Below are 12,344 nucleotides of genomic sequence, written 5' to 3' on the forward strand. Positions count from 1 at the left end.
GGGGGAGGGGGGGGGCGCTTGAGCCAAAACATTCCTCACTCCGGGAGGAGATGAAGTGTGCGTCCGCTCCGCCCCCCATCCGGCCCACGGCCGACCTAAAGCCCTCTGTGTTCGTCGGCCGGCCGCGGCCTTCGATCTGTCGAAGGGTGCAGGGTGCAGGCACGGCGAGTAGTAGCTCTCTCTCCTGATTCACCCATCATCGGAGAATTTAGAGCCTCGCACACCCGAGCCTCTGCGTTAACCCAGAAGCTCGCCGAACCAATTTTCTTTCACATTTCTGGTCAGAATTTATTGGTCAGAGGGGAAAGAAAGGAGAGGACTTTCGCCGAGGCACTCTCCCTCTCTTCGCGAGCGCTCCCCATCGTTGTGTCCCCGCCGTCCGTCTTTCGGCCGCGATTGGGATTCTTGAAGAGATGTGGCCGTAGGCGCGGCGAACGGTTTCGTGGAGCATAGACATTATCCAACGTACACGTGTGATGGCCAGCATTCGAGCCAGCATTAATGCCATGCAATTATTAACAAGATTTTGAAAGTGCTGATGTATCATTGGACTTTAAAAAATGTATTCCCGTGTCCCTTATGAAGACACGGACCCCGCGACATGCTTGACATTTTGCTTGGCAGAGCAACATTTAACTCACCTTTCCTTTCATCTTCGCGCTTCCTGCTAACCAGGCGTCGAGCTTCAACTGAATGAGGAGTGGGGATGCTGTCGGCGTGGCCGGGCCTCGCGCCGGGCGACACGGGCTGCCACACCTAATCAAAGCCGTCCCCTTCTCTCCCCTCGTGGCGCCGTCGCCCAGCCGGACGGGGAGGCGCGGGGCGCGGGGCGAAGCCGCGGTGGGCGGCGGATAACATTAACTGAATGGGTCGCCTCGAAAACAAATTGGATCAAGTTGTGATCCCTCGCGGGCCGAGGAGGCCGCGCGGGCCGCTCCACGGTGGCTCTGATAGAGGGAGGCCGGGACGACGCAGGACAACTTCCTCTCGGTTTGATCCCCGCTGGTTTAAATTAACTGCCGCCCCCTTCTTGCAGGGCTGGCGGGATCTCCCCACTGGCATTGTCTCGGCTCTGCGTCCCACCCGCCGTGCTTTCGTTTGCAGTGTATTCGCGCTTGGTCTCGTGGCCGGCGGGGGAGACCTCTCTGTGGGGAGGGCTGGAACGCACTTTGTGGCTTTGTAGGGGTGTAGTAAAATTGTTTTTCATGCCCCTCGTCTGAATACATTTACAACTGTGTTTCTTCTTTAACGTGCAATGCCCCAACCCTCCCAACCCACCCACAGCCCCGGTCGCATTTCCCCACCCTTTCTCCCTTTCACTTTCTCCTCCTCTCTTCCTCTCTCCTCCACTACTAATAAATTGGCCCTCCCCGTAGTATGCTGATGGAGAGTGGAACTGCCGTGTGCATCATCAGTCACACGCTGCCGTTTTCAATCAGGCAAATTAGCAGCGTGTTTTGCGTGGCACTAGCACGTGGGGCCGGCCTTGTGAGAGACCCCCGGCCTCCGCTCTCCCCGCTCTCTTTGATAAATAGGAAAGGCGGTGCCGTCGGTGTCATCCTCCCGCGGAAGAAAAATGCCCCGTACCTGTCTGGTCGCGGAACGCTTGGCCTAAAGTACCGTTTGTCGTGACCGCCCAAAGCAAGTCAAAATAGTGTAAACTGCCACTCTGGAAACCCAAGTGTGTACTTGAATAGAGAATATTCTGCATACCTACATGTATGCAGAATATTCTGTGTACTTGGCAAAAGTACACAGAATATTGTGTGTACTTGGTAAAGTACACACTAAAACCTCCATACATTTATGCAGGAGACTTAGTGTGCACTTGACCAAGTACACACAATATTCTGCATTCAAGTACACACTTGGGTTACCAGAGCATTGTTGTTTGTTGATTAGGTATCGGTATTAGACTTTATTGAATTTTACATTGATTACTTTTTCCTTCTTTGCCAGCAAAATGAATAACCTGCGCCGTACTTTTGTTGGCCTTCAGAGGGAGGAGGAAAATAATTTTGTCGACTTTGTTTGCCGGTTTACTGGCAGTGGCGGGCGCTGACTCTGACGGGCCCTCGTCACACGCGCGCGGCCCGGCTGCCTCCGCCTGGCCCGCGGGCTGGGCTGAGATTCGGATGCTCGGCTTCACGCTCGGCTCGAGTCGGGTTTGCGGCCATCGCGCCTTGTTTACCGGATACGGCAGAGAGGATCTGAAAAAGGTGGGAGGGGCTGAGGGGAAATTCAGTTTGTATTGGCAGCAGCATGAGTTGGGTCGGCGTGGAGCCGAGGCGGGAGGGCGAGCGGCAGAGCGAAGCGAGGGGGAAAAACAGAAAAATAGAGGGCCCATCTGGCGTCGCAGCCCGGACCTGTTTGGTGCTCCGCTGGCCTCGCCCCCTCCTGCACCAGGTGCCGCCAGGTGCGTGCGCCCGGTGGCCCTGCTCCCCGCGAGCGGCTGGTGCGGGGCTGCGGGCTGCGGGCTGCGGGCTGCGGGCTGCGGGCTGCGGTAGTTCAGAACAAGGGTTGGATGGCTTACCGGCTTACCCCGCACTCGGCCTGCCAGCAGGCAGAGGGGCGCACTAGGGCGTACCGCTGGGACAATGGGAGTCGGCGTGACACGGGGGAGAGGGGCGCGTCTGACTCCGCGGGGGCGGCACGGAGGGCGGGAGTAGCGGGAGTAGTGAGGTGTTTCCTCGATCGAAACATGGGGGAGACCCTGGTCGCTTATTACTCCTACTTCTCCTCGCGGAGTGCCCCCCGCCCCGCGCGCCGTCCCCGCCCTAGGGGTGCGCCCCCTCCCCCAGCGAGGCATCGGAGCCGCTCTGTGGGCACGCCCCCGGGGTGGATAGAACCTTCCCTGGGAGGGAGCGCGCGGGCGGGGGACTGCGCGGGGGGCAGCCCGCGGCCCGAGGGCGGTAGTGGAAGAAATCGGGTCTGGCGGGGTCGAGGGGGGTCGAGCGGAAGGGCATCGCGGGCGTGGGCCAGCGCGGCCTCGGCCGGGGCTGCGCTGCGGTGGGTCAAGGTGGCGCGACTTGCCCGGGTAGGTACCTCCCGCAGGCCGCAGGCCGCGGCTCCGTCTCGCGTCGCTCTCGCGCGAAAGGAGAGGTCTGAGTTGAAAGGATTGTAGGAGCGCGGCGGAGGCAACCCACCCTGCAGTGAGTTATTGGTTTTCACGCTGACGACGAACTTCGTGTCCTCTGCGGCGGCGGGGTGGGAACGTCTCGCGGCGAGCGCCCGGGAGGTAGGCAGCGACTGGACAAGGCTGCAGTGATGCTGGCGCATTGCCTACCTCCCGGGCGCCCTCGGCAGCGCTGGCGCGAGGCCGGGCGGTCCAGCAGGATGCGTCTCTCTGGCGGGGCACTTCATCAGCAGGGAGCCTGTCGCCTTGGGGCGGCCCGCTCCTTTAGCCTTGGCCTCGGGCGCCCCAGAGAATTCGCGCTACTTCGGCAAATGGCAGATTTCCTACTGAGCGGAAGATTTTGCCCGGAAGTCCCCGTTATTCGCCGTCCCGTTGAGCCGAGCAGCGGAGTGTGGATTTGCGCCGGCGACAACCGAAACATTATTTGAGATTCCCCGCAGGAAGCGGGCTGTCCCGCCCGGACCCGCCCGCGCGCCCAGTAGTTCGTGACCGCTGCGAAGGAAGCAAGAAAAGCTGCCCCTGCCTTACGTCTGCAGCTCTGCGGGAGATATTCCTTTGTAAACGAGTTTCTTCTGAAGGTCTGACATTGTGAAGGAAAAGTAGAGAACAAAAAAGAAAAACAGTCTGCGTTGCGTGTCATCCTGCCACGTCCGTCGCCACATTGACAGTCTCTGAGAAACTGCTGTGGCTGCACTCTGCTTGCACACTGGTCGTTGGCACCTCCTCCCCCCCCTCTCTTCTCACCGTTTCTCACGCCCCCCTCTCTCGCCGCGCTGCTGCCACCCATTTGGCAAGGTGCCAGCCAATTTTTCTTCCCCGGCGATTATTTGAGGAGGCACTGAAAAGCACTAAGTTCGATTGGGTTGCGTTACAGCGGCGAGGAGCATCAGCTTCGGGGGCGGGCAAGCTGGTGGCGCACTGCGTGAGCAGTCCGAAAAGAAAGAGAGAGGGAGGACTAAACTTTTCTCTTTCTTCCTCTCGCTGACCTTTTGGTCGGTTGACAAAAGCGAACACGGCTCCATTCCGATGCAGGCGCGCGCGGCCTGCTAGGCGCCGCGGTGGAGAGGGGCCGCCTTTATTGCCCGGGAGCACAGTGGTGTCAGACAACACATCATCGGAAGCTATTGCCGCCCGCTGCCCCCCGCCCCCTGGGCGTGCTGCCCACCCCCACCCTGCCCCACCCCACGCGACACGGGACGCGCAGTCGCGCAGCGCCTCACCGCACCGGACTCGAAGAAGAAAGCCCCCTCTTATTTTTGTCTCGAGTTTCTTCTGGCGATGGAGGTGACGGCGGCGGCGGCGGCGGTGGTGGTAGGGAGGACGGGGTGGGGTTAGCGGACACGGTGTAGAACAGGGCTGTAGTTGGGGGGTGCGTCAGCAGATGTTTAGTTGGCAACTGTCGTTGTATGAGTAGGCAATGTCAACTAGGTGACACCCCAAACCTCCTGCTAATGCCTTTGAATCATTCCTCTTGGCACGGCACCAGCGGGGCGGGGGGAGGAGGGGGGTGAGGGGAGGACCGACCGAGGCGCACCCACTATAGCTCCTCCGTATTCTCTCCTCTCCTCACTTCGCCCTCTCTGCCAATCTTTTGTCCTGTTTTTGCTCCGGGCACCAGACTGCGCCCCAAGAGTTGTTTTGTCTTGTTCCAGAGCCGGATGGAGAAAGTAGACAGCAAAAAAATCCTGTGAGGTGTAAGAGGAGGAGGAAGGTGGATTTGTAATAATTGTCGCATTCACCGTGACCACACGTCATGTTTATATTCATGGCGGGAATAGTCGTGCTGGCCGCCCCCTTGAACGGCGGCGCCGCGCTCGACTTATTCATGCCATTATTCATGTCGTTGCAGAGTAGACATTCGAAGAATACTTTCTTGCGGAGTCGTTTTTTGTTTGTCTCTCTTTCGCGTGTACAAATTCCCAGCATTTCCTACACCGAAAACGACCTGACGAGGCGACGCTTTCCTTTGTGTGAATAAATCCAACCCCGCGCCGCAGCCGCAGCCGCGTTTGGGAGGAGTGATGCGGGGACGTCGAGGGGGAGGGGGTCACTAGGCCGCCCCCTGCTTGCATGCCGCCGCCGGTTTGCATCGCACATCTCGCCGTGGTCCAGGAGGCTGTGCGCTGTGCGGGAGGCGGCAGCCACCACGCGTTATTGAAATGTCTCGCGGCCCGAAGGCCGGCCGGCTGAGCCTTCGGGCGCCTCATTAGATGGTGAACACGTTTCCGAGACAAAGGCGTGCGAGGCTGGTGCGTGAGGCTTGCCAGGCCGGGCGCAAGGTCAAGGGCCCTAGACGACAAAACGTTGTCCTCGGAAATGTGTGCGTTTGTTTCCCGTTCTGTCTGGCCCGCCTCGCTCCGCCGCGCCCCGCTCTGCCGTCCGGGGGGTGGAATCAACGCTGCTGGTTGATTATTCTCGGCGTGTTGGCACGCGTGGAGCAGAGGCGCGAGCAGTCTGCAGGCCCGCCCCGCACCGACCCCCCGCCCTGATCGCTCGCACGTGGTGCACGTGGACGGGTAAGGACACCGGGAGCTGCGAAAAGAAAAAAAAATGAGAGAGAGAAGGTGACAGAGAGAGGGAAGCTGGTGGTGCGGGAACGAGCTGCACTCGACTGCTCACCACGGCACACTTTAATGAGCGCGAGGTGCATTATCGCTGGCAGCGGGGCGCTCTGCGCCGCTCTGCGTTGGAGTTGGCAGCACTCGTTAGCAGCACTCTCGTAAACAGGGCGCTGCGCTACCTACGGGGCCGCACTCGTGAAACATAGTCAACTAGCGCTGTTGAAATGGTTCCTTTTTTGTGTTCCTTAATCCTGAGTTTTTATCGTGCCCTTCTGCTTAAACACGTTGTGGGAAGAAATGAGGGGGGTCATGAGGAAGTAATGCCACGGCCGCCACGCCACACCATACGCTGACAGCGTGCGCGATATTGTTACGCACAGCCCCGACTCGCCGCGAACCCGCGTTTGAATCTCCCGCCCCCTGTGAACGTTGCTGGCCGCGAAACGAACATTCGACGGCCGTCGTCTCCACCATCCCCGCCCGGGATGCGGCCGCCGTCCCGGTGCCGGTGCCGCCAAGGCCTCCCGTGCGAGGAGGCGCCCCGAACAGACTGAGGAGGCTGCATGCTGGCCGGGGCGGCATGCTGGCCGGCGGCCCACCCGGCGGCCGAGCTGCTCCCCGGCGACCACTAGCGGGGCGCGGACGACATGACCCTGCCGTACTGCCGCATCGAGGATGAGGACGGAGCGCACTTCCTGTCGGACTCGGCTGAGCCGCCGGTGACGACATGCGCGGCTGCGGCACCGTGCGCCCCCGCGGCCGCGCTCGAGGTCCCGGTGCACGACGGCGCCGCCCCGGCCAGCCCCCGCTGCAGCCCCGGCGCACCCCGCCGCCGCCCGCCCGCGCTGTCGTCCAGGGGGAGCCGCAGCCGCAGTCGGACCCCGGAGATCTCGACGGAAGTGCCCGAAGTGGTGGTGGAGGACTGCGGCCCTCAGGAGGCCCCCGCGCGAGCCAAGAGGTACCCGCTGGAGCGGCGGCTGCGCGTGACGCTGAGCGAGGACGACCCCGCCTACGCCGTGTCGCTGCCGCTCAGCGACCTGCACGAGCGCCTGTGCCTGCACGAGGACAAGAAGGCGACGGCGGCTGAGGAGGCCGGGGCCGACGCGGACGACGAGGGCGCGGGCGGTGGAGTGCCCCGCTTCGGCTGGGGCCGCTCGCGCTCGCACTGCAGCTCGTTCGGCGGCTCGAGGACCGGCTCGGCCAACGGCTCCGCTGACCCGCCCAGCGCCAGCACGCGCCGCAAGCGTTTCAACAAGAGCAGCGTCTCGGCCGAGCGCACCTTCTCGCAGAGCAAGGACGAGGAGTCGCTCATCCGGGGGCCGTCGAGGGCGGAGCAGGTGAGTGAGTACGCTGGGGCCGGGCCACCTCGAGGGTCAAGCCACCCACCCGCGTAGTTTCCAAAATACCTGACCCGCCAGGGCGCGCCAGGCCAGGGTCAGGGCAAGCAACCTTGACGGAAATGCCAGTCAGTGAACGAACTCGGGCAGCAGGGTGAGTCAACCGAAGAGAGTAGTCACGAACACGATATCCGTCGAGCAGCAGGTGTGCCAACCCCGAAAAAGCATAATAACAAAGGTCTGGCTCGGCCGGTGTGTGCAGGGTAGCCAAACTTCGACACCCGCCAGTTGGGGGCACTGATGGGAACAGGAGTGAGGGGAGGGACGGCGAATAGGGCAAGAGGGCACGTCACGGAAACAAACGAATCCACTCAACACGGTGCACCTCGAGACCCCCCGGCCCATGCCTCTCCTGAACCTCCCCCTCTCTCCACGGCCCTCTCTCTGCATGGTGATATCGGGAGAGCGTTATTTCGGCGCACGGGGGCTGCAATAAAAACAACACAGTCTCCGGGGAACAAAAAAGGGTAAGGGGCTGCTGCAATCCGTAGTATCCTTGAAAAGCTTGTCAGTGGGGCACGGCCCTGCACGGTGCTGTGGCGCCTCTCCCCCTCCCCTACGGGCGCTGCTGACTGCGCCGTACACAGCACCTCGCTCTTTATCCCTGTAAGCATACCGCAATCACCCCCTCTTTACGAGTCCCAAATGATATAACAAAGGGACCTAGTATAGTAAAATTTACAGGAGACGGTTTAAAATTTGCTCCTGACTCCATGTCACCCACAACAAAACGTGATGGATTTTAATAAAATAATTCAGAACGTGAAAATTATGATTGTTATAAGCATGCTTGTCCCAAAATTTCGAAGTATGACTTAAGTCTTGAGTCCATATCGGTCCTCCGACAAACTAACACAAGATCATGTGTTTTCTGAAGAAAAAAAAGCTCAAGTCCATTCAATACTTCCGTAGCGCTGACATGACAGAAGACGGGTGGCCTGTGGTCTTGGTTTAATTTGACATGTGCTGTTTGTGTTGAGACTTCTATGGAAGCCATTTCTCAGGAAACAACTTGACTCACTTTACTAAGGAGTAACGTTGATCTGTGCATGCCATACCTTCTGGACTATTGCTTGCAGAACAAAAAATCCAGTCGCACAGTCTTTCTAGAAGAGATATTTTAGAAAATTATAAACTAGTTTTCGGTAAAATGTGGACTTACGTGCATTTTTTCAGAGGCTAACGTCGATAAATTGTAAAGGAAGGTCCCTCCCAGAACAACACATTATAAATAAAAAAACACACGAAAAAAAGTTTTTCTTGGATTTCAAGACCTGTTTCTTGAACTTCGAGATCGTCCCTTGATATCCCAGAATCTGCCTTGAAATCATTTGCTTCCAAGGAAAAGCCTTGGAATTTTCGTCTGGTAATCCAAGGCATCTTGCATACCAGACCAAAAATTTCAAGGCTTTTCCTTGCACTGAAAATTGCTTACGAACAATAGGTTCGTAATGCAAACCAAAACGTTCGTAGCTTAAAAAGGATTTTGAAGCGTTGTATTGCGAACTAATTGTTTGTAAGCATACGAACAAAAAGTTCGGACTGCAAACTGATTGTTGGTAAGACCCTGTCCAGCCTTACAAATAATCGCTTTGCAATACGAACAATTTCTTTGCAATACAAAGAACGAAAATTGTTCGTAACGTTGCAAATTATTTAGTTCGTAAGCTTTTTACAGTGTGGAAGCAAATGGTTCCAAGGTAGATTATGAAATGTCAAGGGTCGATTTGGAAATTATCTCCCTGTCCTTGAAATCCAAGAAATAGTCTTGAAATGCAAGAAAAAACGTTTTACGGTGCCCTTCTCGTCCGTGCTCTATTCTATTCTGTCAACTCAAATGTGTACATTGTCTACATTTAAGAAAGTACACATGGTATGTCTACATTCAGAAAAGTCGACATGGTCGTGTCTACATTGAAAAAGATACACAGCAGAGTATGGACAGTTTCGGTACTGTGAGTAGGTTTAGAAAACATATGGGCAATTAGCCAAAATTTCACGACTTTTCCACACCGAACACAAGCTGTAATTTGCGGCTGTTTGTATTGTCCGGTTACCCTAGTGTCCAAAAAATAACGTACTCCATTCGCCGTTTCAAAACAGACGAATTCTCCTCTTACAAGCCCTCGTAGCGCCTGATGGGTAGGCAAAATCTTGTCCGAAGTGCATGCGTGTACTGCGGGATGGCCTACCCCGAGTTTTGCAGGCGTCGAGCTTCCCCATATTATATTCATCTGCCAAATGCTGACAAAAATTAAAGTATTTTGTGGACGCCCTCTAGCGCTGTGGGCAGCCGCTGAATCTGCCCTTGCCGGTGCCGTTTGTTACTGCCGCGGCGGACCGTCGGGGAGGTGATTAGTTACGCGGCGATCGGGGCGGGCGCCGGGCGTGTGGCCGACGGTGTGTGCAAACCTCCACGGCGGCGTCCGCCACGCCGCGGCGGCCACGACAAATGATCGCTGGAGGTGGGGTTGACGTGCGGCACCCCTCTGCCCACTGACCTAGCGGCCCCCGGGCGCACGAACAGCTGACAGCCCGGCGCCCTGGCCGCGCCGCGGCCGCGGGGCAGCTTGAGCCGACCACGCCAGGCCACGCCGCGCCACGTCGGGGGTCTGACCGGGCCCCCCCGGGGGGCGAGCCGTTACCCCGCATTGCAGTGGCTTGGCCAGGCCCGCCCCGCTCGAGGCATTACGAGGAGCAGTCACGCATATGCATGCAGGTCGCCACGCCACGCCACGCGGTGCCCGCCGCCTCACCCCCTTTCCTCCGCCGCCTCTCCAACCGACCCCTCCAATTCTAATCATAGCTTCACACAGTGACACTGACCTCGTTCTTCCTCCCGCCGGCTCACGCAGCTCCTTATTAGTGCCCCCCCCCCCCCCCTTAACCCCCCGGCCAGCTGCGAGCGGGAATGCAGCCCCAGCGTCGCCGCTGCCGCTGCTTCCGCCGGGCCGCGCTGCGAAATTAATAGTGATTGAGAGCAATTACTGTGAAATAGAGCGTGGCCTGGAGAGGCTGTGGGGGCGGCCGCCCATTCCAGAGCGGGCTGCTTGAGACTCCGGCGCTAGTTATTGAAAGTGATATTGCCACTCGGGGGTCGCGCGGCGGGTTTGGCGCGCGCTGTCCCCCGTCGTTTGTAGTCTCGCCTTTGCACTTCTTCGCATTGCCATTGGAGCGTGCATTCCGAAACTGTGTCGTTCGCTGCTGCTGCTACTGATGGGGTTTGGAGTTCGCTTTGCCCAGGGCCACGCCGCCATCCTCCGCGTCCTCTCGTGTATATTGCCTACCGTGAGGACGGATTACCGCTCTCCAACTAGTGCCTCCCGCTTGCTGTGCCTCCCTGCTTCCCTTGGCTGTGTCCTCTGCTGCTCCCTGCTGCGCCCCGGCGCCCTCCTATGGGCGTACATCTCGTTAGCCTCATGGCAGCCACCCAACCGTGTAGCCCTCCATCTTGCAGCCGACGCCCCCACCACACTCTGCACGTGCACTCCGCACTTCCCCGTCGTGCTTCATGAGCCCTCAGCCCACGGCACCGTGCCCCCTCCCGCGCCGCCGCACCCCCCGATCCGCTTTTGTGTCCGACCCTTAGTTCCCGCCCCTCTTATCGCCGTGCACTGCTCCCCCTCGACCCCCCGCTGCCCTCGTCGCTCTTTCTCTCCGTCTTTTCAAGATTCTTTTCCGCCTTTCATATTTTCGTGAGATGTTTGCCGGCGGCGGTGTTGTCCCTTCTCCCGGTTCCAATCTCGCAATAGCTTTGTGTAACTTCGTCGAAGGTGACGGAGACGGCCACACGTATCAGCATGGAAGGACCTTTGGCTGCACCTGGCCTGGACCCCGAGGGTGAAGCGGGCAGTTGGAGGAAAGGAGGTGGGGGCACGAGGCGTGATAGCGAGTGTGAAGTAGCGTGTTGGCTGGGCTGGGGTAGGGCCGGGGTGAGCGGTGAAGTAGGACTGAAGTGTGCTGCCAACCCACTTGACACTGTCGGGGCTCACGGTGCAACGCCTAGGTGGAGCAAACTATGCCCCCATCGCACCACCCGTTTTCGTCAGTACGCCGGTGTGTGTGTGTGTGTGTGTATGGAGGGGGCAGGGGGTGAGTGACAAATGGCTGGTTTGTGAAAGACGAACTGCCCTGGCTCCGAATCAAAGCGAATCAACTAACTGATTCGTAAAGACGACTACTTGGCGACAAACCGAAGTTGGCATCGTCTCGGCGGCGTCTGCCGTTTTAAAGGGAAAGGAGGGGGGGGGGAGGGGCGTTTCCCGCCTCATGAAGGCGACGTTGACGCGTGGCGCGGCGCCGCTACACCAGGTGGGGTCCGCTGGTCCACTTGACTGATGAGGGTTCATAGGTTTACGCTAAGAGTACAGCGTTTAGTTCCTTCTGGTACGCTACTACTGTCACCTGATAAAAAAGACGCAACTTAATTTTGCACTTGAATATGGTTGACGACCCCTCGGGTGAGGTCAGTGTCAGCCCACGCAACCACGTGGCTCTGAGACTTCATGCGTGGCAGAGCGCTAGAAGCCGAACATCAGATACGTTCATGCGTTACTTCTATAACCACCTCAACAATGTGTTAAAGTTCTTACAGGTTAAAATAAAATATACAACTGTAGATGTAGCTTTTTCATTGTATTAGGACTGTTTAATTTAACACTAATGATCAACGGTTTGCCACAAACTGATGATTGCTTCATCTTACCCTTTGCGGCAACACATTCATGCCGATATTTGGTGTCAGTGTCAGATGACAATTAAACTTGTCTAGACATCAACGTCTGACACACTATTTGCAAAATATCCTTTGTACAAAACTAAAATTGTGTGAAACCCCGCTTTAAACAAAACTGAAAATGTGTGAAAAAAATTGACTGGACTGGGTTGGGTGAAATGTCGTGAGGTGAAAAGTCATTGAGTGAAAAAATTATGTGGACCGTCGTGATACCATTCAGTCTAACAGGTGCAAACTTACTAAGGCCGTGCCTCAAGAATGATAACAGCGTCTTTCTCAAGAGGCAGGCGGCATCGGCGCATCTTCACACGCTGGTTGACCTCCCTCTCTCCCTCACGGAGAGAAAAGATTTGCTGCCACAGCAGTTTTATTGCTGCGGTAGCAATTTTTGGCTGCTAACATAGCGCCTACAATATTTCTAGCTGTGCCAGCAAACTTTAATTGCTGAATGTTTCTTTGCTGATGCAGCAACGGAATTTGCTGGTGTTACAATCCCAGTCAGCCGCGTATGGAAT

At 57.6% G+C, this 12,344-nt stretch overlaps 1 protein-coding gene across 5 annotated transcripts in view; it reads left to right on the forward strand.

The window, feature by feature from the left end:
* The window catches only part of LOC113217689 (potassium voltage-gated channel subfamily H member 6), a 122,764-nt gene that overhangs the window by 82,972 nt on the left and 27,448 nt on the right, over positions 1-12,344 (forward strand). Inside the window, exon 1 of one of the 5 annotated variants that reach the window (XM_052277491.1) lies at positions 5,826-7,034. The exons of the other annotated variants lie outside the window; for them this stretch is intronic. Within the exon in view, the coding sequence (XP_052133451.1) occupies positions 6,345-7,034 (690 nt within the window). The 5' untranslated portion in view covers positions 5,826-6,344. Of the gene's footprint in view, positions 1-5,825; positions 7,035-12,344 lie in introns of those variants that run through there. 5 annotated transcript variants of the gene reach the window in all.

The sequence above is a fragment of the Frankliniella occidentalis genome, unplaced genomic scaffold, assembly GCF_000697945.3.
Source record: "Frankliniella occidentalis isolate FOCC.00 unplaced genomic scaffold, Focc_3.1 Scaffold10, whole genome shotgun sequence".
Taxonomy (NCBI): domain Eukaryota; kingdom Metazoa; phylum Arthropoda; class Insecta; order Thysanoptera; family Thripidae; genus Frankliniella; species Frankliniella occidentalis.